Source organism: Doryrhamphus excisus, chromosome 13 (assembly GCF_030265055.1).
Source record: "Doryrhamphus excisus isolate RoL2022-K1 chromosome 13, RoL_Dexc_1.0, whole genome shotgun sequence".
Classification (NCBI taxonomy): domain Eukaryota; kingdom Metazoa; phylum Chordata; class Actinopteri; order Syngnathiformes; family Syngnathidae; genus Doryrhamphus; species Doryrhamphus excisus.
The window spans coordinates 15,317,689-15,344,677 of NC_080478.1; the positions used below are offsets into that span (position 1 = coordinate 15,317,689).

General features: G+C 41.3%; 1 protein-coding gene across 9 annotated transcripts in view; it reads right to left on the reverse strand.

Moving 5' to 3' along the window:
* arid1b (AT-rich interactive domain 1B) overlaps window positions 1–26,989 on the reverse strand; it is a 214,300-nt gene that overhangs the window by 29,214 nt on the left and 158,097 nt on the right. For all 9 annotated transcript variants that reach the window (XM_058089846.1, XM_058089848.1, XM_058089845.1 and 6 more), the window contains 3 exons: window positions 21,642–21,921; window positions 8,813–8,899; window positions 4,411–4,539 (listed from right to left, as the gene is read on the reverse strand). In XM_058089846.1, coding sequence (XP_057945829.1) covers window positions 4,411–4,539; window positions 8,813–8,899; window positions 21,642–21,921 — 496 coding nt within the window. The remainder of the gene's footprint in view (window positions 1–4,410; window positions 4,540–8,812; window positions 8,900–21,641; window positions 21,922–26,989) is intronic.

The following is a 26,989-nucleotide window of genomic DNA, read 5'->3' on the forward strand; positions in this document are numbered from 1 at the left end:
AATTGTACACAAGTTCCTCAGGGTGTGTTTAAAACCGAATCCAATGAAAACTGAAACTAATTTTCCCATAGCAAACAATGTAAATGCAATTCTGCTAAAACGAATCATACGCAAAAGCGGGCGTTCAATAACTGAGGTTCCAATGTATGTGACGTCTATTTCGACTGTCCATCTGCTTCATGAACCACTATACACAACCGCTGCTGTTCATTCCTCGTTCCTTCTGTTAGTTCCTATGGGTGTGCGAACATTACCATAAGTACAGATGAGTGATTCACTGCTGCTCGAGAGTGATCAAAGAGTGACAAGATAAAAAAAGGACAAGGAGAATGTGAATGTTCTTATTTGTCCTTTTTTCTGTCCTAGTGCTTCGTTGTTCAGCTTCCTGTTTGCCTCTTGGATGCTTGCAGCCTTTGGGGAGTCTTGGTGGTATTTATAGAATGAAGGAGGGGGAGAAGAAGAAGAAGAAGGAACGCTCATGGAGCTTCGTTCACAATTACATGGAAATTCCCCGCACAGTCACGCATTGGGCGGACACTATATTCAGTGCTGGTGTTAATCTCTGGAGTCGCACGGGAGAGCTGAAGTGTGACTGAACAGATTACTGTCTACTGCTCCCTCAGCAGAATGGACTGGACCAGTCTAACAGGCGAGGCACTCATCCCCCCTGGCTATGATGGAGCAATGTGTGATGGTCTACCATGCACTTTCCTGATTTGGGAGCTCCATCAATACAGATTGGAAAGCAGATAACTGTACATGGCTGCATGTCGCCAAGGACAACGGCACTAGCACATAGCATGTCGGACGGTGGCAACATCTTGAGTTGTGAAGGGTAGAAGGTAAACCGAACAATGGTAGTGCAAAATTACACTTTTACACTGAACATACTTTTGTACTTCCTGTACACGACAGGAAGAGGTTGGCCAGGGACCTGCACATTTTTTCATGCACACAGATCTACATGCAGGCAACAGAGACGCAGGCATCAAAGAATGACTGCTACGCACCAGTTCTTAATAATAGCCACCATCTTCTTCCATAGAAATATATTGAAAAATAATACATACAGTCCAAACTAGATGTGTCCTTTTTTGCTTGTTATGCAAGCCAGCTGCTACCTTGCACAATAGAAATTAATACGAAGATTCCAAATTGGACTAATGCATAAAGAAAGTCAGGAAAACATACCATACACACATAATGTTAAACCACCAACAGCGACAATAAATACAGATAACTTTGTTCTTGTCATTCTCTAGTATGGATGAGTTATACTTCATCCCTCCATTTTCTATACCACCAGAACTCATTTGGGTCATGGGTGAGCTCCAGCCTATCCTAGGTGAGTTCGGGCAAGAGACATGGTGCAGCCTTGACTGAACGTTGATGTGTATCAACATCTCACAGGCAATCCAGCAGCACCGCTTCCTGTTTCTTTAAACTGCGGGACACACTGGGATTAATCCTGTGCATTATAACATTAATAATGCATTCACGTTGGCCCCTATAGGCCATTAACAGAATTGCAGCTTGAAGGCATTTTCAATCATCAGCTTTCTGATGGCGTGTTTTTCTATAATCCTGTCAGCAAATAAGATGATGAGGTCCTGCACGGCGAACAAGTGGTTAGCACGCAGGCCTCACAGCTAGGAGACTCATGTTCAATTCCACCCACAGCCATCTCTGTGTGGAGTTTGCATGTTCCCCCCGTGCATGCGTGGGTTTTCTCCGGGTATTCCGGTTTCCTCCCACATTCCAAAAACATGCTAGGTTAATTGGCGACTCCAAATTGTCCATAGGTATGAATGTGAGTGTGAATGGTTGTTTGTCTATATGTGCCCTGTGATTGTCTGGCGACCAGTCCAGGGTGTAGACAGCTGGGATAGGCTCCAGCATTATAAATAAGCAGTAGAAAATGAATGAATTAATATATAAACATGTATTTCATGAAATGACAATATGGATATGAAAACCACCAATGCAAGAAATCTAAGGTTGATACACTTTATTTTTGCCTCAGTCCTAGATTGCTGTGTACCCTAATTGCTGCATTTTTTCTTTCTTTTTTTTTGCCTGAGGCTTGCACATCCTGCCCTTGCAACCTCAGCATCTTTATTGCACCTTTCCTGGCAGGATGTCTATATGCCAAAGAAGAGTTGGGGTGCACCTGAGGTCTGATGAGGACCTCACATTGACAATTTTCTCCCCAAAAACTCAACTGCCTCTCTCAGGACCTGCCTTGAGTCATGACTTGTCTTTTTTTGTATGTGTGTGTGTGTGGTAAGAATAACGACGTAGGTCCAGTTTAAAAGTGCTGTCTGCATGGTCATTACAGGTGAAGCCCTTAACCCCTGGAGGAGCGTATGCGGGGATGAGGTGGGTTGCTGTGTGGAGGAGGTGTTGAGAGAGCAAAGCTGAGGTAGACTTTGAATGTTTTTGCTATAATGGGAGGACAGCCACCTCCATTGTCTTATCTGCTTGTGCTGGCTGTGGACTATGCACACGACTGGATAACTGCTGGGAGTAGAGAATGATAACATAATGAGCCTGATAGATAACAAAGTATCCAGTTTTTGCACATATCGTCATACACACGAGCTGTGTTGGGATTTCTTGATGAGCCAAACAAACTCAATAAAATAGAACAGTACCTTAAAATCATCCAACACCACAATTCCAGAGTATTAAATATTCCCTGATGAAGTATGAGCTGTCTGTGCGGATGTGCGTAGCAGGTATCGTTGCTATAAACGTTCTGTTACACAACACACACAGGCCAATGATTGGGCTCTCCTGACACATGCAGGCGGGCAGGCCAAGAAAAACAAAGAACAGAGTTCAGGAACTTGGAGAGCCTTTCTGTGTTGGCTAATGGCTCGCTAATTTGTCAGTGCACTGGGGAGAGGGAAGAGAAGCAGATGGGGTCTGTCACATAGAAAGAAAAATCACCAACAGCTGTCCACCCTGGTCGATACCATGATTTGGGTCTTGGCTAAGTCCTGGAAGCCTTAGTCATGAGGATGACTCCAGAGGATGCTTGAATAGTTTGTATTCTGTAATTCTGTACAATGATGATCGGTCCATAAAAAGACAAGCGAAGGGTATTTATCATATTCCCTTGAATTGGACTTTAGTGACTTATTTGTCTTTATTCAAAGGGGGCCTTTATTTGTCAGAGTCAGGCAAAATGATCTGACATATTTGTAGGTTAAAAAAAAGACAAATAAAGTAAAGGTTTTTCATATAATGCCATTTTGCTTTGTTTCTTTATAATGCCATTGTTTTATGTTTGTTTTTCAGTTGCTGCCATGAATTGGACTGATTATTGTGATGATCATTGTGGAAACGTTTATCAAAACAAACAAATTTGTAACTGCAACACAACGAGCGTTCCGTTTGCACTTCAATCTTGGTAGACATGATCCCGTACCAGCTCCAAACACCATCTTGTTATGGGTTACCAACTTCAGAGCTACTGGATCTGCATTGAAAATTAATTTTTAAAACATAATGAAACAGAATGGCATTACATGTACTTTTAAAAAAATATTGTTTCTTTACTTTATTTGCCTTTTATTTAACCTACAAATGTGTCAGATCATTTTGCCTGACCCTGTACAAAGCATTAATCTTTACATTAATATCCTTAACATATTAATGTATAAATGGTGCTTTATAAATACTTAAAACAAAATTCCTAATTTCTCTCTTTCCCATCATACTGTTGCTTTTTTATCAATACTTGTAGTACTTGTCAGGTATATCAATACTAAACTAATTGCGTTAAGTTGAAATTATTTATTAGATTTCACGACTTTGTAAAGCTGTTTAATCGTTTTAAAATGCAAAATGTGCCACATGATGACATGGGCTGACTGACGGAGCCCTGGAGAAATGGATGATGACAAGGCCTATCATTATTCAGTAGATAAACCTCGATGACATCATCATCGGCAGTCTGGGGGCTACCTCATCATCTTCTCATGAAGAGGGCCAAGAGGTCACCCTCAGAAAGTCCCAATTTAATATTCTCCATACAAGACAAGCCGAGTGTGTGACGGGGTGTGAGCATGTGTGTTGGGAGACCAAAAGAAGATGGATATGTCATTTTAAACGCATCATTTAATGTTTCTCATGAGCACGCGCTCTTTGAAAGCAGTGACACTGATGCCAAGGCCCACAGTGACTGTGAACGAAGGGCTAACTGTCAAAAAAATATTTATATATAAAACCAAACGTTCCCGTCAGGGGCCAAAATCCACTGGGACCTCAACCTGATTGACTGACACGCTAATATTTCTCATGAAAACCTGAAAAGAGTCTGAACTTTTAGAATTATAGAATTCTAAAAGGAAAATTGTGTGCAGTTAAAATGGCTTCAGGGACTTAGTGTGGTGCAGTTCTTACCTGGGTGTCCATACTGGGATCCTTGATGTCCGTAAGGGCCTTGGGGTCCACCTTGGGAGTAGGGCCCCATCCCGGGATACAAAGGGAATTGAGAGCCAGCCTGGTTTCTCTGCATATTTGACATAAACCCTGAAACACACACAGAGATCAAATTCACGAGTGGAATTTTATATGTTATCACAACATATGGAAGCACAGTGGACCTTCCAAAATTATGTCATTATTTTTGACATTATTTTCTCGTTTTAAAACATTCATTCATTTTCTACTGCTTATCCTCATCCTGGACTGGTCGCCAGCCAATCACAGGGCACATATAGACAAACAACCATTCACACTCACATTCATACCTATGGACAATTTGGAGTGGCCAATTAACCTAGCATGTTTTTGGAATGTGCGAGGAAACCGGAGTCCCTGAAGAAAACCCACCCATGCAAAACTCCACACAGAGATGGCAGAGGGTGGAATTGAACTCGGGTCTCCTAGCTGTGAGGCCTGCGTGCTAACCACTCGTTTGCTGTGCAGCCCGTTTCAAAACATGATAATATTTATTAACCAAAACTTGCATCCTTGGACTTGTGTCTTTCGCTTGACTGGCTGACAACCATTCGTTCCGCAAAGATGCTCGGGATAAATGATTTAATTGGCTGACTTGTGTCACATGTTTAATTCAATACAATTTGATTTATTTACATAGCATCAAATAACAACACCGGTTATCTCATAGCACTTTACTCATGAAGGTCACAAACGGAAACAGAGAATCAACTGAAAACGCATTTAAGCTGGAAGCAAGGAAAAACTCCATCGAGGGAAGAAACCTTGAACAGAACCCACAAGCACGGTACTGTGTTGTGTACCTGAGTGTTTTTCTATTGTAATGATCAGGTGAAACTACCATAAAGACCATCACCACACACACACACACACACACACACACACACACACACACACACACATATTTTTGTCAGATGAATTAATCATGATTAATCACTATTTGCACTATGTGTGAGATTTTTGCAATATTTTAGAAACATAAATGACAGGACATAATTGTATATATTTGTGTGTATTTACAGTCAAACATGTCTGAAAATGTATTTGCTTATTTGCTTGTTATTTTTAATAGTAGTAGAATTACACTTTAACTGAGTTATTATGAGTCATTAAGTGCTGCGTTCAAAGATACCATGTAACTTAAGTTGAATTCACGTTTTGAGTGTGTTCTCTGGGATTTCTGAGCATACTTAAATGCAGCAAATTACACTGCAACAGTAAGAGTTATGTTAGTGAGTGATGAGAATACCCACTTTTTCTTTCTCTTTCTCTTTAGTAAGACCATACACACCCACATAACCCTGTGTATTCAAAGCAGGAAGAGGCGGGACGGTCCCTTTAAATGACAAGCACTTGTCACAACAATCTAAAGGGTCACGTTCGACAAAGACAGGCGTCAGGGTCTTGATCTAGACCATAGTCTATCTATTGAAAACGTCTGCACTCGCCAGCGGGAACAGCTAATAGAAAAATGAAAAAAGGCATCAAACACTCAGACACTTCCAATGTCACAATTAGTGAACTGTGTGAGCTCGACCTCGAGAATGAGTTTAAACATTGTTGTGTCTAAGAGGGGAAAAAGCTGCACGTGTCCAGAATAAGCTACTGATTTGACCAGCGCTGCTTCATTATTCTAAGCCGTTTCTGTCAAAAGGTGCCTCAAAGCCTCTCAGGCTAAAACTCGCCTCCACCATTCAAATTGACATTTGGAGCGATCCTCGTCTGGGCCCGGTGTTCTCAAGGCACGTGTACGTTTTTTAAAACCCACAGAAAGGTCTCCTGATGCAGCGCAAAAGGGGACAGGTCGGTGGTTGGCCCTTGAACTACACAAAGTGTGTGTGTTAGAGGTTTCAGTATTTCACGTGCAGCGTAAATGGATTTGGATTGCAAGGGTGTAAACTTTGATAACCATCCACTTTGTGATTTGGAGATTTTTAAGAAGCGCAAGTAAGTGTATGTGTATTTTTGGGATCCAATATAAGAATATGCCAAAAAGTCAGATTCACAGGGGTGGAATATTCCTTTCCTCAATCCGATTGAGGTATCTTGTACCCGCTCAAACGGAATATTGTCAGGGTGCGTTCTTCTTCGTCGTTTTTTTCTTGGGTGCGTTCTTTCAACGCATACTCAGATATGACGTAACACGCAGCTCGAGACATTCTTCGGTATTAAAAATGGAGGCGAGCAATCGGCACTGGACTGCTGCGGAAAATTCGTTTTTTATTCCAAACTAAATTTCAAGACTGCACGGACGAAAAACTTGCAATACGGAGTTATTCCAACAAGTGAAAGAAAAACTCGAGGAAATCGGTATCACATGATGTTGATGTTTACGCTTTACTACGCATGCCTCATGGACTATTCTGTTTCATTATAGTGGCGCATGTAAACAAAAGATTGGAATATTCCTTTATATGTTTTTGGAACAGTCATTCGGAAAGAGGAAAAACTCCTCACGTAAACGTGGCTAATGACTCAATGCTTCATCGATTATCCAATTAATCGACAACTATTTTGGTATGCTATTGATAATTTGTGATTTTGATACTCAAACACACCAGCTTTGACTTCGGAAAACAGTGATCGGCATTCTTGCATCCTCTCTGATATATTGCGACCAGACCACTAATGGTTTGTGTTTGTTTCATATTGATCTGATCCGTCTAGGGCCAAACCGATTACTTGATTAATCGAAATAACAGGCTTCAGATTAATCAACTAAAAAAATGGTAGCTGGATGTTAGACTATGTGTCTCAGCTGTTCTGGGAATGCTTCGGGATCTGCCAGGAGGATGTCCACGCATTCTGCGCCACACACACACACACACCCGCGCACAGCCTGATGCGTTCACAGCTTCCTAGATAGTCGGACAACTTATAATTTTTGGGTCATTATCATTATTGTTATTATTATTTCATATGGGGACAGAATGAACTCCTATTGACAGGCACGTCTGTTATTGTAGCCACGCCGATATTTTGAGTGGCTGTGGCTTGTGTGTGTGTGTGTGTGTGTGTGTGTGTGTGTGTGTGTGTGTGTGTGAGGACGGCTGCAGTGCATGTGTGGGGCCAGATGTACGCTGACACTCTTTGGGCCATGTTTGCTAATATTCCTCTAGCTATGTTTGTTGATAACACAAAAGCACCGATCAGAAATATCCGCAGCTACGCAACTTTCTGATACGGATTATGGGTAAGCTGCAGCTAAGTTGTAAATTACTGTAAACTACAAGAATAATAATAAACAAACTGTTTATTTAATACATGTCTGACTGTGCTCTTGAAACGGAGTGTTATTATATTTGTAAAGGGAAAATTCTATTGGAGCACTGGATTGTGCGGCAAGTGTACCTAATACAGTGGCTGGTGAGCGTGCCTGTTTGCAAATGTGCACATTAATATTGCGTCTCTGACTGTATTGGGGTAGATAACAGAGACAGAGACCAATAAATGCATGTGTGTGGGAAAGAGACGGAGGCCAAGACATTTGGAAAAAAAGTGTGTGTGGGAGGGAAAGAGCAGAGATTGGGGCCTGAAAGTGCTTAGGCTGCGAGTGTTGGGTTTAAGGAGCGAGGACATTATTGTAATGTTTTGCTTCCATTAGGATGAGGGGATGTTGGGAGTGGATGAGGAGGAGGAGGAGGGGGAGGAGGAGGAAAAAAAACACAGTGTGTAATACCGCACTTTAAATTGCCTGGAAAATGGATGGGGAGAGGAACAATGTGTAGAAAGCGCTAAAAGCAAATAGCACATTCAAGGATTTCTCTCTTTCTGCTTGGTTCACTCCCCCTGTACGCACACAAACACACAAAAAGCTCTCTCTCTTCCTGGCGGAGTGAACGAAGCTCTCAGCCGGACAGGAGGCAGCCGGCGAAGCATACATGCGAGAAAGTGGGAAGGGACATTCAGCGTATTTATCAAAATGAAGAGACGAGAGCCTCTTAAGGGAGGCAAACCAAGCACTTGAGCAAAGTGGGTGTGTGTGGATGAGAGAGTGTGCGTGTGTGTGTGTGTGTGTGTGTGATGCACATTAACGCATGGGCATCATGTCAAAAACACTTCTAACCATCACTGTGTTTTCTATGTTTTCCAAGACTGGACACATTGTGAAAAAGTTAGGGCCAGTTAGGGTTGAAGCAGCGGAATTCAAACTGTAAAGTGGCGAGGGATGACTGTAGAATCTACAGCAAGTTATTTTTTTTTAGTGTTTCTCTCAGTGGATTTTGAAATAAATAAGTCTATGAGTCAAAAATATATACACAATGCATCTTTTAACTCAAAAATCAAAGACATATTATCATCCCAAGCATGCATGTACATGTTTAGTACTGTACATACGTACCTCGCTCCTGAGCCATAGGTGAACGGGTGATTGGTGGGCGAGATCCATCCGATCCGTTCCCAGAGCTCTGTGCGGCCAAGGTGGAGCCTGTAGGAAGACAAAGTGTCACTAACTAATCTCTACTCTATTGCTTACAGACCCACATATAAGATTTAGCATCTTTTGCAGTGTGAATAAGTGTTAAAGCACCCATTGTGTGTATCCACTAACAGTTAATGTACTTCCAGAGGACATGTCAAGTCTTCTGACCCTTTGCTACCTCTTTGTGTAAGCATTAAAACATGGGAACAATCCCCTGTAGGAAAGCAGAGCCATTTGAGAGTCATTGATTATGTGCTTGTGCGTGTCTTTGGCCTGCACTAGTTCCATTGAAATCCAATAAGAAGTTTAGAGTCTGATTAGGACAATGGCAGACAGGGACCATAGTGGATTGATTTGGCCCACAGCAAGGAGAGAGACTTGCAAATGTAACCTTTTATCTTTGGATTCACATTTTAAAACAGAACCACATTGGCTATTCAACTCAAATTAAATGCATGCAAGACCAATGTATATATGTAGTAATTGCAAATTAGTGATTGCTGTTGACTACATGGTTGACTATTGCCTATTATTAGTATTGGCATACATGTTATATATAGTATTATTGTCACTTGGTATTATTTTACATTGATGAGACATGAATTATGTACCTATGTAGTCAGCCATGGCATGTCCAACATAATAAAATGAAAAAAGTTATCCTCCCATTCCATGTGGAAGTGGTAAGTTTTTGCCTTTTGCCTCTCCGTTTGAAATACTTCCTTAAGTTTTGAACAAAAAAATTGGTGGCTAACTAGTTAGCTCGGTAACTTGCTACATGCTACAAGTGGTGTAAGCAAAGAATAATAGGAGTGTAAATATGACTACAGGGGTGTTATTTCATATCTACAGGGCTCTTATAAAGATAAAAAAAAATGTGTATAAAAAGTCATGACTGGAGGTGGCACAGTGTCAACATAAACAAACCCAATTAAGTCAACATAATTGCTTTGCATAAAACTGCATAAACATTCCATTCTGCCAGGCTGCCTACACAACCACAGGCACTCATACACGTGAAAGTAATAAAAGTAATTGCACAAACACATGTAAATAAACACTCACAAGCCGACAAGGAAACACAGTAAGAGCACAAAGGGATTGGATATGTGCCAAAAATGCCTCACACACACACACACACACACACAAACACACACTCGCCCGCATACCCCCACACACACAGACCCCTGCCTCACACATGAGTGGATCCAACGGCACCGCTTCAAAGAGAGAATATTCGATTAGTTAGTCTGTCAACATGTGGCAGGCGGGACGGTAAAACATCCGTGTGCTATCGCTGAAGCAACCCTTAGATAACACTGGAGACATTAGTGTCGCGCCACGACATGTTTAGGATGAAAATATTTCATCAAAAGTTTGCTGTGAAACACTACAGCATTGCAGGAACATGCAGGGACACTTAGTTGGGCAGCACTTTTCCTATTATATTGAGGTCATAATCAACATTTAGCATTGTGTAGTGTTGCTTTCTTTAACAATCTACTCTCAAAACACCATATGACGCCTTATTGTAGCCTCATATCCAATATTAAAGTCCATATTCCAATCATAAAGTCTTATATTACAAGAAAAAAAGTCAATCACCGTAAGTCATACCCATCACAACACAATATGAGTGAATGCTACTTTATTAAGTGTGTAATTTAATTTAGTTGTTATTTAAAGGCTCGCACTATGCTTGCGGATAAGATTTTTAAATTACAACTTTTCACGAGTATTCATTCTAAAACTGCCATCAATTCACCCAACAGTCGAATCCTAACACCAATGTCATGCCTGGACACCGACTCTGTGCAACACAATAACCACAACTATGATTCAAGTATAATACCCTGTCTGCATGGCGGGTTTGTAACGTACTGTAGTTAGGTAGTTGATTATGATGGGCGAATAAACTAATCATTTGACAATAATCTGATTGCACAAAATAAGGATTTATTCCTGCAGATTAAGCCACAACATCGGTTTGTTTTGGCAGATGAGGTAGACATTTACTGAACTGTGAAACAATGAAATTTGACCCGATCAAATGTGTGTGTATGTGTGTGCAGAGATGCATGCCAGCCGTCAGCTTTGCTGTCAGTGCCTGTTTGCTTGGATGACAGACTGATGGTGGCAGCAGATTGTGTTGTATGTGTGTGTGTGTGTGTGTGTGTGTGCCACCGTGAAGGTACCACACAAGCATGCAATGTGTCGTCTGAGACAGAAGCAACAACATATGAGGCCTTTGCATCTATGTGAGAGGAATTGAGTAGAGATGACAAAAGACAGAAAAGGAAAGAAAAAACACAGAAACAGAAAGCCTCCATGTTGAAAAGAAAACAGATAAGAGAGGAGTAGAATACGTTTGATAAAGCCACAGCCCCTCCTTGTTACTCAAGTTAAGCTTCCAGCACTTGGTAATTATTTCACTACCAATTAGTGTCCAAACAAAGCCTATCTCTCCCTGACAACCTCCTCTCCCTCGCTCCCCTCCTCCTATCCTCACCCAAAATGCCATTAAATAATTATGCTTAAATAAAACAAACAGGCTCCACAGTGAGTCCTGGCACGCTTAATCTGTACCATTAATAATTCATACACTGAATCTCTGACGTGCAGTTCTTCACCATGTGCTGCCGAGAGAGAAGCGAGAGAGCTAAATGTCAGCAGTATATCATTCCCTGTATACACAAAAAATAATAATAATCTGTATGGAAATGCTTCTGCCGTACAGGTCGTCTTCCCGGCTTTGCATGCAAGTGTGTATATGTGTGTGTGCTTTGTGTTTACCTATTTGTAGACTCACTGCACCATGCAAGCGAGCATGTTTTACAAGACCTGTATGTCTGTGTACATATTAACCATCAAAATATGTGGGTTTGCATGTACTGTATACACGCCTGAATAATGATGCTTGAATATTATAGCCTTTGTGTAGTTTGCTTTAATGCATGTACACATTCAAGTTCCTTGCACACAATTATCGTATCTTATTGTGTGGAGATATGTGGAAGAATCTATAAATGTACACTTCACTGTGCTATAAAAAGATATGTGTAATGAACACATATGTGTTGTATAGAACATGTGTTTAATATTGTGTTAATATCAACTGATATTACATTTTTATGCTGATTTGGGCCGATGAATATCGGACATCCCTAATATTTATTATGACTTTTATATAATAAATTATAATATATAATCCTATTTTACAACATTGTTATTTTATCTTATCATGTTCCTATGTGTGAATATATTTGATTTATAAATAAGGAAACCTACCTACACCAGTGGCTCTAGAACCAACTAACCATGATAACAACTAGAGATGAGATGAGATTTGATCTATTAATCGTTTTATTTACTTATTTACCGTAATTATCCTGACTTCAGCCTGTCAAATGTGACATTTTTTTTAAAAGCAGACCTATTATCTTTGCGTTTCAGGCAAAACAATATAGTCCCGTTGATGTGATGCTACTGATAGTGAACAGGAGGATAAAAATGAGGAAACTATTTGGTATTTCACTGAGGTGTCAAATAACTGTAATTTGCTCTGTATAAAAAGGCACTTAGGCGGCGTAACCATTTTCCACACTTTTCCATGATATAAGGGAATGGGGCCGAAAGCAATGGGAGTTCATTGCATTTATTTTGGGGAGATAATGCTCCTCGCTAAAAACCAAAAACACATTTGAAATTCCTCTTCCGCAAGTACTGTCAAGGCAACCCGGAGTCTCCTTTTGAAGAGAGGGAATGGGGTCTTTGAAGCTTTTTTCATCAGGGTTTCAAATGCAAAAGCTTGTTAAGTTCAAAGCTGAGGGGGAGGACTTGTGGCCATATTTCTGTTTTGTTTCAGGGCTCGGCTAATATTAAGCTTTGGAGTAATGGCGTGTGTGTGTGTGTGTGTGTAAATGTGTGTTGTAAGAGATTGGGCGGGAACGTATAATGCCAATAAAGGAAAGTGATGCATACAGTCAATGACAAGACCCGATTCATTGCAGATACACGAGTACAATTACAGACCAAATGCATACTGTACATAATAAGGATGCAATAAAGGGTCACCGTAACGAGTCACTCGCATTAATTATTGATGCAACCCCTAATTTCTCCGGGCTTGAAACCAGCACTGGACAACAAGTACCTTAACAAATTTCCACTGATCAGATCCTATTTGCAATAAGACGGTTATATTCAATTCAGCTCCAGAATCCCGCCACGGTTCTCGCCACGGTTCTCCAACAACATTGTTTACTAGCGACCAGGTTTGGGCTCTAAGTATGCCTCATACACTTACTAAACACATGCTAAGTATTGGACTTAAAACTAATGAATGATAATGTAAAAAGATGCTGAGAACAGATGGACTATGGGTCATGTTGTAGCCAGGTCACGGCACACAACAATGGTGTGTTCAAGGACTGATCGCAACACTAGATGAAAAAACATCATCCGTTAAGCGTCAAGACATAAACATGTACAAATTGTGGGCTAACATTGGTACATGTATGCTGTACAGGTACATTTCAGCTGTATTCTAAGGTACAGTGGAACCTTGGTTAGCGTTCGCCCCCGGTAAGTGTATTTTTTGTTTAAATTTTTTCTCGGTTTGCATACATTTCCTGGTTACGGTACAATATGGTGTACATTAATGTAATATTATTAATAGAATGTATGTTGCTAATATATTTTTTATTACAAATGCTTTTTTTGTGTCTCTTTTTGTGGCCAATGATAGACACAATCCCCTCGGAGCAGAGAGGGTCATTTTTTCCAAAGTAAGAGTACGACAGTGAGCTGAAATAAAGAGAAAGGGCTGCTTCAGCACTGTCTCCTAATACAACCCTTAGGTTGTAAATGTACACCCACCTTCCCCACCCCAACACACCCACAGCAAGGTAATATGTCCTTCCTGACTTTATATACAGAGAGGAAAATAAACAAGAGGTTCCAGTAATGGTGGTTCAGCTCTAAATAGGTGCAAGCCAATGCCTCTCCAAGCCAGGGGCTGATGCCAGTTTAACTACCCCTGCAGGGGACGAGTGCAGGCCTGCAGTGGCTCACAAAACAAGTGCTCTCACTCTCCAGAGATCCTCATTACTTTCAGCACTGAGTAGCAAGTGTAAGTAAAACAAAAGTGCAGCTTAAGCTAAAAATGCAGCGAGCGGGTTACAGAGGAGCAAGAGAGTGGTAGATGTTGGGGAGAGTAAAATAATTGAACACTGTGCTCCAATTTAAATATTCCACTCGGACAGAGTCAGAATAGAATTTCTTTAAATGGCTAACACAGTCTTGTGTTTATTCTTATGTTTATTTTGTTTGTGCTGTGCAAAGTAGTTGCCAGCGGGGAGGACATTTTGCTGTTCTCACATCATGGAGGAGAGGCAGAGGCATGTGGGAGAAGGGGAAGATTTTGAGGGTGGGTAGAAGTTTAATGCGCAGAAAGGGATGAGAGGAAGACGATAAAACCAAAGGACAGAAGAGGGAAAAGAGAGCTGCAGGAGCAGTACAGAGGAGAGGGAACAGAGGCAAGAAAGGGGATGGAAAAATGGGCCTGGTTCCTCGGTGGGAGGCCTCCACCGCAGCAACGCTCTAAGCGAAGACAGCAGTAGAGACAAACACAGAAGGGGGGGGGGGGGGGGTCGGGGGTGGATGCGAGGGTAAAGTGAGACACAAGAGGCAACATAAGAGAGAGTGAGCATGATGAAAGTAATACGAGGCCGAGGGAGGGACAGGGAGAGCCACAGGCAGTGTTCCCATGCAGCCTCTTTGGGAGTGGTGTGACGAGGAAAAAAATAGCAGCCTGGTTCCGCTTCCTTCACACTGCATCAAAATTCATCCCCCTTACTCTCTCTCCCACAGTAATAACGTGCACCCCTAACGGAGGAAAAATAAGTTTCCAATGAGCATTCCCGTGGCGTGTTTTCCACTCGGATATTTTGCCGCTTGCAAATGAGTTTCTCTCTATGCGAGAGGAAGTCATTTACTGACAACATTATCAACAATGGCCACCCTAAAGCATGCGGCTCTCACTTGAACACTGCACTGGGATCCCTTCCGGGCATCTGTGATTGATCTTTGACCTCAGTGTGGAAAATACAAAGATATTTTTACATCTGATGTTCTCATATAATCACAGATTGCAATACAAATGTACTTATTTACGCCAAATACTTGCATACCACAGTCTAGACTGGGAGATGATACAAAGGATAAGAGGCGGTGCAAAAAAAGGGGGATGACATTTTCTAATAAAGAACCTTGAGCTAACCAACTTTAATGCCAATCTGCGTCAAGTTCTTCTCCATAACAATGGAAGCCCACAGACTTTAACAGTACTTTTATTTAGCCTGTATGTCTGTAGCTTTAATACTAATGAGCTATGTTTGTCCACCCCCTTTTCTCTGGCACTGTTTCACTCCAAGAAGCACATCGTCCACTATTTACATACACGGCAATCCCTGTAATCCCCGATTGTCTGTGAAAGGGTGGGCAGGCTGATCTAGCTGGGGGGCGTCTCAGAGGCAGTATAATGTCCATGAGGAAGGACGTTTTCCTTTTCATGATGTCATGAAAAACAGGGAACTTCAAAACCGACCGTCTGTGCACCTCTTCTCTGAAAAGTGAAGCAAACAAATGAGGCAGATGGTAGATTTTTCTCCCATTTGGTGGTTCTAAACAGGCGATAGGGACACATTTAATGTTAGACTGTCATTACAAACATGAGCATTTTTGCTTAACAAGGGGCCTGTATGTTGGATGCGTTAAGTTGGACCCTATTTGCAGTATAATCAATATAGAGCAGTGGGGGGGCTTTCAATTTAATGCAGACCTACCAACATGTACACATTTCTAGTACTCAACATGCAGTTTGACTCTGTGTACAGTGCATATAAATAGATAGAATAGATTTCAGTTTCTACAGTTTCAAATTGGGGGGGGCCATGAAAACATGATTGACCCTGAGGGGGGCATGACAGAAAATAATTGAGAATCACTGATATAGAGGAACTTTTGGTTATACTGTCACAACATATAAGTAGGTCTGAAATTTAAATAAACTATTGTTTTGTTCTAACTAGGATACCCGTGTTCGATTCCCCGATTGGGCATCTCTGTGTGGAGTTTGCATGTTCTCCCTGTGCATGCGTGGGTTTTTTCCGGGTACTCCGGTTTCCTCCCACATTCCAAAAACATGCTAAGTTAATTGGCGAAATTAAAAATTAAAAGAATGAATAAAGAATAAATAGAAGAATTAGATGAATGAATAAGAAATATTTTAATAATAATAATAATTATTTAATTTTTAAAAATCGCACAAATTCAGCATTTTCATGCATAAAGATGACTAAACAAACTAAAATAAAAATATAAGGCATTCAGAAGATGCATTCAAAGATGCTTTCTTGATACTTTTCAAAGATACTTCAAAGGTTGAATCATCTGCTAGCTACTGTTGCAGTTGTAACCCACGTCGCACTAAAAATCAACTCTGAACCCTGACATCACTTCCTGTCCACGCCCGATTCAACTCCACCAAGGAACACATTTATAGCAACACACACTAACACGACTTTTATTTATGTCTTAAATGGCTTAATTACTCTTACTATGTCCACTATATTGGGTAATGGCTGCACGGCGGGCGAGTAGTTAGTGCGCAGGCCTCACAGCTAGGAGCTAGGAGTTCAATTCCACCCTTGGCCATCTCTGTGTGGTATTTGCATGTTCTCCCCGGGTTTCCTCCCACATTCCAAAAACATGCTAGGTTAATTGGTGACTGCAAATTGTCCATAGGTATGAATGAGAGTGTGAATGGTTGTTTGTCTATATGTGCCCTGTGATTGGCACATACATGTACTTTAGAGTCCTCTCGTATCATTTTCCCTGGTTCAGACCTCACTTTTAGAAGTGCAATATGCCTTCACAGTAAATGTTGTCGACACACAGTTGTTGTGGGATTGTTGTGGCACATTTCCGTGTCTTAGGTGCTCCATCATCACCTCTTCTGTGTCAATGACAAGTGAGTTATTTGTGCTCCGTATACACGAAATTCGCTCTTTTACTGTAGGTAACAGTTTCTGCCATGTAATGCGCACAACTGCAACTCATTTTGGGGTTGAAGTAATTCTACATTGGAAGGCTGTCAGCTCGTCAAAAAAAAACAGCCCTTACACACACTCCAAACGACATCAACACCATTTCATCTCAGAATATCTCAGCGCTCTCAGCATATACAAAACAAGCTGATTGATTGATGATGTGTCTGCTGCCATTAAAACAACTTTAAATGAGGGATGGGAACTTTTTCAGCATCTTGTGTTACACACTTTGACTCCACTCAAGCACTCAAACAGCATCCATCTTCTCCATATCTCCCCCAGCCGTAGCTCTGGCGCTCAATTCCACTTTACAGTTATGTGACAAAGACACATATCTTCTTGCATTATCCCCAAAGTCTTATGGAAGGGGAGGATTACCGTTATTCAGAGGACACTCAACTGCTCTCATTGATGAAGGTGCACATGTGGTGGCGACGGAGAGCTTGTTTTCGTGAGTGTGAGGTTGTGCAATGCGATTTCTGCTCTGATTTTCTGCTCAATTCACAAATCTAGTGCAACAGGAAAATCAATTTGGCCCAGTGTGTGTCTTTTTGACTGCAGCAGAGCAAGGCAAGGCTAGATAATATTCCGGCGTATTGGATTTTCCTCATGGAGAGACTGGGAAAGGGAGAGGGAAGGCAAGAAGAGGGAATTACAGGCATGCTGTGATGGATTTGTGCATGTGTACAGGTGTATGATAGGCTGGCCATATGTCAGCTTCCCATTCCCTCACCTCTGACTGTGGCTCTATAACAGTCACATCCCCCAGCAAGCGAGCATTTCAAAATGATTTGTACGTGCAACCATGTGTGCTGTTATGTATGCCCTGCTTAACGGCCATGTTATCCTTCCAAATATATAGTGTGTATGCATTTGACAGCCAGGTGAAAGGATGACATCATGAAATTGCTCCTCTCTGACCGCTGCCAAGTCTGGTATAATCCTGTGAGAGCTCAGCCGTGTGACATGTCACATCAGTGTGCCGAGACGAGATGCTACTGAAACACTGCATCCATAAATATTCCTAGAAAATGTTTTGACTAAAGAATATTATATAAATATCAGAAATTATGCCAGCCGTTGGTCTCGTATACAGTCAGGCAAAATGATTTGACACATTTGTAGGTTAAATAAAAGGAAAATAAAGTAAAGAAACAAAAAAGTGTTTTTATTTTCGAAAAGTACACATAATGCTATTCTGTTTTAATATGTTTTAAAAATTAAATCAGTTCTGGCGGTGTGAGGTCGGCCGTTTGATTTTGGTTTCAATGCAGAACCAGTAGCTCTGAAGTTGGTAACCCATAACAAGATGGTGTTTGGAGCTGGTACGGGATCATGTCTACCAAGATTGAAGTGCAAATGGAACTCGTTGTGTTGCAGTTATGGATTTGTTTGTTTTGATAAACGTTTCCACAATGAAAGCGCCATGCTAACCAGTCCAATTCATGGCAGCAAAAGAAACTGTAACCAATGGCATTATAAAGAAACAAAGCTAAATGGCATTATATGTACTTTTCAAATATAAAAAACACTTGTGTCTTTACTTTATTTGCCTTTTATTTAACCTACAAATGTGTCAGGTCATTTTGCCTGACTCTGTACAACCAAATTCAAACACTGCTAACGGCTAACTCTTTCACAATCCAAACATAGTACAGTATGATTAAATAACCATAATATTGCCTGCAATACACTTGAAAAAGGCTTTAATAGCACATAGATGTCTGATAATGTATTAATGGTTTGCAGATATAAAGTTATTATGGTGGATGAGGTTGAAAGTACACTCCCAAGTGCTCCCGAGGACTTCCAGATATGTAGGTCCATGTTTACTGACTTGAGGCAATGTGCAGCGCATATAAGAAAGTCTGGTTCACATTGACGTAAGTAGAACCACTTATTATCTGATGCTTACATACAACATTGTAACAGCATGTATAGGTAAGAAAAGTGGCAAAAAGCATACAAGGTCCCCCATAATCATTTGTAGTCCATCATTTCCCAAGTACTGATGAATTTCACTTTGCATTACCATTACATTAGCCGCCTACAGCATCACTAGCTGGCATTTACACACAGCCACAATGGAGTCTAGTATGACAAAAACTGTCAAAATAACTAAATCATCATCTGTAAATTCATTCCGAAGCCTTAATCCATCATAACAGAGCAAGTGATACCACTTTTATGGCAGCCGCATTAATAAAGCAAAATGAAACCCAGCCACAAGATACGCTGTTATGACTTTTTCTTGACTGAAGCGCAGTCAGTAATGCAGCTTGCAACAATTTGTTTTCGCACTAATTAAGTCTCTTATTAATGTTTTGTTGATTTAGTGGACATTGTTGTTCATAAAATTGAATAATGAACAGGGAAGTACACACACACAAACACACACACACACACACACACACACACACACACAGTGTTGCTGACTTCCACCAACATTAATGAAAGTGTCTTAAGTTGTGATAAAGAGTTTGAAAGTGGAGGCTTTAGTAATCAGATATGTGCTAAGCACATTAGTTCTCCTGTGTGTCTCTCCGAGTCTGGAAGCTCATTGCTCTAATTCAAAGTGATTGTAGTACAGCCACTAAGACATGCCAAATGCACTGCTCCACACTTTATCACCATTTATTTGGCACTGGGAATATTTTTAAATATTTGCTTATTAATCATGTCCCAACAATCAGTTTCGCTCCCATCTTTGCAGCCTCATTCGGGATTCTTGGCACGATTCTTGGCAAGAGAACTACTGTCCCACTTTTCATTAGCGTCAATCACTCTGGTAAGGAGGAAGAGGAAAGGGAGGGGGAGGCCTGACATCAGGAACTCACTCACGACATTTTGCCCCGCCTCGTCAGGATGACTGGCAGCTCTGAGACACTCTGATACATTACTCAACTGCTCGTTGGGGCAGAGAGGTGGCCGGATGACGAGGGAGGTCAGGCGGGAATGGCGGGCACGCGCACACATCACATTCGCCAGTCATGTCAGTCAGAGGCAAAACAAAGACACTCATCTTATATCTAATACGCCCAACGCACTAATGATCCTGTGAGCCGGTTTTCTGTCAAATATATTTAAACATTTCTTGAAAAATTAACCCTAAAGTGCTTTACCATACTCACATATACGTATACAAATGTGTAATAATAAAGTAGCAGTCGTAGAATCAAACATGGAAGACCAGCAAATGGTGGAAAAAATGGCGTTTTCTTCCGATTTCAGATCACGTCACTTCAACTTCAAAGTCTCCTCTCCTTCTCTCAATTGCCATTGTTCACTAGCCACACAATATCCAATATTAAACACATTTAAAGTATAAAATATATAGGTACGGCGGCACGGCGGTCGAGTGGTTAGCGCGCAGACCTCACAGCTAGGAGACAAGGGTTCAATTCCACCCCCGGCCATCTCTGTGTGGAGTTTGCATGTTCTCCCCGTGCATGTGTGGGTTTTCTCCAGGTACTCCGGTTTCCTCCCACATTCCAAAAACATGCTAGGTTAATTGGCGACTCCAAATTGTCCATAGGTATGAATGTGAGTGTGAATGGTTGTTTGTCTATATGTGCCCTGTGATTGGCTGGCGACCAGTCCAGTGTGTACCCCGCCTCTCGCCCGAAGACAGCACCCCCCACGACCCTCGTGAGGAAAAGCGGTAGAAAATGAATGAATGAATATATAGGTACTCAACAGATGGAATCGGTGTCACATTGTAGCCGGTCACAGCACACAAATACGGTGCGTTCAAGGACCACCAAAAGTCAGAAATCTCAACGCTTGATGAAAATATATTATCAGTGAAGCATAAAGGCATGCAGACAACAAAAATTGTGGGCTTTCTAAGTGGTACATATATACTGACATGTATTGTCATGTGTTGTATCATAAATGATTATAAATGTATGGTAAATGGGATGGGAAGACAAGAATAAATGAGGAGTGGAAATATTGTCCACACATTAAAAAGGTAATGCTATGATCCATTGTTATATGAAACTGGATTTGAAGAGGATCAAAGTCTTAGCAAAGCCTCACCATTGAAGGTCAAAAACTATGTGATGAAAATGAACAGAGTTGCAGTAACATTATCATAATGTGAGACAGTTTGTGTTATGAAGGAGAATATTGATGATAGACTGATATCATTTGTGCAGTGTGCAAAAGTCAACCAAAATTGAGCCTTTTGTTTTATAGGCTCAGACAAAATAGGAAATGCTTTGCTTCCAAAACATATAATACTGGCAAGATTCTATTTATGAAAACTAGTCTACTGCAAACTTCATGCATTTCATGACATTTTAAAAATATTTTAAAAGCAGGTCTACATGCACAAATAAAATCTAGCTTTTATTTTAGGAGAGAGTGAAAATGGAAAGGTCAGGCGTGTGATACCTGCTCTTTCCTACCAGGAGTGATAAGCTGCTATTAGTGTTGCCAGAAAGATGTCAAATAACATTTTACCACAGACATGTCACATGACCACACCTCATTCTGTGATGTTATACTGTGGTTCTTGTTTTGTTGTGTTTACTCATTCGGGTCACATGTGTAAGCTGGAGACGAGCTGACTTACGTATTCACTGTATAATCCAATGTGTGAGTACATTTAGCGCATGTGAGGGCAGCACTACCTGGTGTGTTGGCACCAGCAGGGGGTCCACTGGCAGGCGAGATGGGCCCAGAACCTGACCGTGACTGCTGGGACTGCGTGGAACCTGCAGGTGAACCCACAGGTGAGGGAGAAGGTCCGCTCCGGTGGCTGTGAAGGTGTGGGGAGGCATGCGGAGAGAAAGGAGACTGTCTCTGGGTGTTGGCGCCTGCTTGCTCCCCTTGGCTACTGCTGCTGCTGACGGCTGATCCCAGACCAGCTTCGGTCCCTGTAGGGAGGTCATCTATGGAGCCAGATAGATCCTGAAAAAGAAGACCAAAAAGTCCAATGTAGATGATGGAAGCATTAAGAAAGTTGAAGTACATGGTTGAAGATGAAGACCAGTTTTTGGTACTGGGAGTTAATAGTTGATGAAAATAATGAATGCTTGCTATTGTAGTTGCACCATTGCACTGCATCATTGTGTTTTTTTCCAATATTTGCATCAATGCACGCCTAATAGGCTATTATCTAAAAGCCATAATACATTTGGATACTTATTAGATTACACAGAAATACCTAAAGTTGTGGCTGTTTGTGAGTGTGACTTAGTACAAATAAAAATGTGAGTTTTAGCCTTAATAATCAGTGTGGGTGTGGAGAACGGGACAATCCACTTGAACGCTTGCTGCTGTGGTGACACTAGAATGGAACAGGCTTTCAAGAATTCAGTTTCATTGCCTGTGGTGAGCACTTTATTTGTGTGTGTCCCCTTCGTGATTCTCTTAAGCGTATCCGGGGAATCCCATACTGAAGCAAAATGAAAGGCAGTGGTAGAATGTGCAATATTAGGTTTGATTGCTTCCCCCCCAAACAGACTCAGCACACATCCCCAGACTGATGGCTGGCGATCAGCTGCAGATAAAAAAAAGTGGGGGAAGTCACCTGTAAGTGACCTTGGTGTTCTGGCTAGTGCTTCCTCAGGGAGGAAGAGGAAGAGTAGCCGGTGAATGCCAGCTGATGCAACCTGCTAAACCTGGCCTGGTGACCCTTCAGTCTGATCCCACCTGAGATACGTGCAAAGATACAGACGTGACACCAGACAACACATCCCCTTTAGCGTGCCTCCAAATCCAAGGTAACAATAGTCCTTAACCATCTAAGCATCTAATGCAAAAAAAAACCCACAAACAATATTCCTATAGAAGAGAAGAATTGTGTACACAAATGTAAAAAACCTGTCTACTCTATAAAGGACTACAAAAGCAAAACAACCAAGTATTCCCTGTCTCTATAGTGGGGCTGTACAAAAAAATAACATAAGATAAAAAATAAAAAATATTGGCTCTTCATCAGCTCTCTATTACATTAATTAATTGACTTTTCTTGTGGATTGTTTCCAATCTTTCTACCCATTTCCATCCAAAAAGTCCAAGTGTCGTCCCACGACCTACCATGAAGAACGGCAGAAAGATTTCTTTAAAACAGAACAAGGCAATATGAGTCTAATAATAATAAAGATAATACTAATTAACTGTGTGATTTCCATAAAATGCAAGCAAATGGCCCACATGCATGTGAGAAAATGGTGATGTTTTTGCAGAATTGTGCAGTCCTGATCCATATTACAGTTGTCCTTTGCAACTTCACGGTTCAAATTTCGTGGCTGCGCTTTATCGAGTTTTTAAAACAATATAAGAATGAATAAATCATCCAGCTTATTATTAGTCAAAATATTGCACATTTAAGCTTTTTTAAAGCTTTTTCAACCATAAAAATGGTTAAATAAATACAAAACAAAATACTAAAATACAATATATGGCATTCAAAAGACGCATTCAAGGACAACGTAGTATTCAAGACTAGTCACTAGATGTCAGTAAAGTTACTGTAATGTTCGGTGACATACACAATCACCTGGATTGCAGACACAACAAACTTTTTCTAATAAAAATCCTGAATAAAAATAGTCTTGCGGCCAAGAATGAAACACAACTCTGAACCGACAACGCCACTTCCTGTGCGGCACTCATCCCGCTCCCACATTTATAGCAATACACAAGCATATTTATGTGTTAAATACAATATTTAGTCTTATTATGTCTGTTATATTGTGTTTTTGGATTTATGTATATGGAATGCATTCATATGAATGGTGTAAAAGTGTACTACATCACACTGAGAGCTGTAATACACAGGATATTTTGGTTAGCATGTTGTTGAGACTTATTAAACTGCCATAAGTATTCGATAAAAATAACGAGTGTGATAGCCTGCTTGCCAAATATCAATTCCATATTTAGCTTTGACACTTTACCCCGTGTTATACTTTCTGGCACTTCCTTTTTAAAATCAATTAGACAACACAGACAAGATAATGATTAAGAGTGGTTTGCATTTGCCAGAAAGTGATCCAATTCTTGCTGCCCGAAACGTAGGCCGTTGTTAAAAATAAAAAAATACAGTATGTTGACTGATTATAATAAGCCTCACTTGTCAACAAGTCTACCTTTTAATTGAACATTGCAAAGAGGTTTCAGTGCAGACTCAATGGGATCAACATGAGACAAGAGAGAGCACTGGCTGTGATTCAACACAAGGATTTGTTTTGTATTCATGTAGCCGTGTCATTTCTGTTTCAACAGCAGCGCCCGTCGGTCCGCGGCTGCTTGTTTTGGTTAATGCGATCTCAACGGCGAAACACAAAGCTTTTGTTTCCCATCATACCGCTGTGATGAGTGCCCACCCGCACTGCCAGCCTGCCAGCCTGTCGCCTGGCATTATCTACTCTCGCTCGACTGAGCACGTGGGGCACCCGCTCTCCTTTATCCCTGTCTCACACTTGGTGCCGCTCCCTGTCTCAGCCAATCAGGTCAGCCGGTTGTCCGAGCAAAGCAAAGCGCCTCCTAAAAGCAATGAAGGTTATTTTTCCAATCAGCGCCGGCGCCGTTGAATGCTGCTTGACACTCTGCAGGTTACCATGACATCCGCCGTATCCATGGTGATGGCTTTTCCAAATAACCACCAGCTAGCATGACGTGCAGCTAGGTTGTTAACCCATGGGCTAATCACGTGAATGGATGGGAATAATTGCATTTTGCCTAATTGGGTGTTGTTGCCAGCTTTTCCAGTGGCAGTTTCGAGGTGGGAAAATGCGAATCGCTAATTTGTTTAGTGGCTCGTTTGGATTATACACACACTTGAGCACAGCTGTGTAGATCAAGACCAAAACAAGTAGCAGCACAAAATCAAATAAAAGGGTGGTAAACCTGAACACCGATTCCAAATACCCCATAATATTCGTCAATCAGCACTATAAAAATATAGAAAGATCCTTAAGTTGAATGTGTTTGTGCACCCATACCATTCTTGTAATGAGTTGGTGTCTACCACGTAGTCACACACAAACAGAGCCAGCTAGCTAACCATCCAGACAGCCATGCGGTTGAAGCATCCAAACGCCCGACAATCGGGGGCCCCAATCCAAAGTGGCCCAAATCCAATTTGTTTGGCTCTAGGCTGCAAATTGCTCTGTGCATTGAGTCTCCAAATAGCTGTCAACCTCTCCCGCTTGGCGTCCTGTGCTGCTTAATTCACTCTTGGAGCATGTAATTGTCATAATAAGAAAAATATTGAGGTGATAATAACCAGTTACTTGGAGATGGCCGCCGCCCACCCCAACACACACACACACATGCAGTGTGTACCTAATGGGCTTCCATCCGCACATTTCACACAACATTGGAAAGGCAGTTGCTTGTGACCTTTCACCTTGCTGGTGTTGCCACCTGTCTGCGGTGCACACACATAACGTTGCTAAGCTGTCACAGTCAGACTCGCTTGGTTACTGATGCGGCCGAGGGGAACACATGAGACACACATGACCAATAATCACGTCATCCCTTACTCGTATGTGCTCAAACACGCATAAGCAACCACACACTCTCACACAAACACACACCAGAACGCAACAAACTGCAGCCTTTCTTTGCCTTGATCATGCTGCTGGTTTTGTGTAACCACACAGTGGCAATTAGGGGGGGGCAGGGTACAACTGACATTGCCGATGTTAAATACTTTAATCACAAACACATACTAGTAAGTAAAAGTCATGCTATGGACGTTCATAAGACAGTATATCCGCTATTTTTGAGTAGGGAATGGGAATGCCAATCTGCAGGATGCTTGCTTGATCATCGTCTTTTTACAGTACACACATTGAGTCCAGCCAACTTAAACTTTGGGGTTAATAACAACACTAGCATTTGCATTCTTAAATATTAGCACAGGCAACAAAAAAGGGTTCATGTTTTGTCAAAATTTCCACCCTTTGTGTACACTTTTAATACCTTTACAACATGTGTTAAGTTATGAGATTAAATCATATTCATTTTTTGCTGTATTTGTACAGAAGTAGAAAAAAACTCACACATATAATATTCATTCATTCATTTATTTTCTACCGCTTTTTCCTCACAAGGGTCGCGGGGGTGCTGGAGCCTATCCCAGCTGTCTTCGGGCGAGAGGCGGGGTACACCCTGGACTGGTGGCCAGCCAATCACAGGGCACATATAGACAAACAACCATTCACACTCACATTCATACCTATGGACAATTTGGAGTCGTCAATTTTTGGAATGTGGGAGGAAACCAGAGAAAACCCACGCATGCACAGGGAGAACATGCAAACTCCACACAGAGATGGCCGAGGGTGGAACTGAATCCTGGTCTCCTAGCTCTGAGGTAACCACTCGACCGCCATGCAGCCCCCAAATATAATATACTTCAATATAATATACTAATGTTTCCTTATCTCTGGGGTCAGGATGTCCTTGGACACACATAAGGACAGTGTTTTTCAAAAATTCATTTATTTGTGGTGTCCCGCCACAATTACATTCGGACCACAACAGATAGATTTGACGCTAGCCTTTATTTTCGATTCGGTTCACCTTCGTTCATGAACGCATTATAACAGGAATGTCTATTTAGTTTGTTGTTGAAACTATATACAGAAGGTGGAATCGTAACACACCTCATACACAACTACTACAACTGACTGAAAAATTATCTTAAAAATCAGTGCATACAAACCAAAAAGCTGTAGTTTACCCATCCACACCCTAACGATGAAAATCTCCACTCTGGCCGAAGTTTTGCATCATAGCCAGTATAGTAGTTATACGGTAGAAAACTTTTCCAGTGTTTATACTAGTACTGATATTTTTGATGCATCTATACGACTTGTGTTCCGAGGGTCAAAAGTAAATAGACATTATAAAGTTGTACAGACGCCACGGTACCGTATATATACAGCAATAAATTGTCTGTGCACACAGAGGTGCGCTTTATTCTCTGTTGCTCTCCTCTAAGTAAATATGATGATGTGAA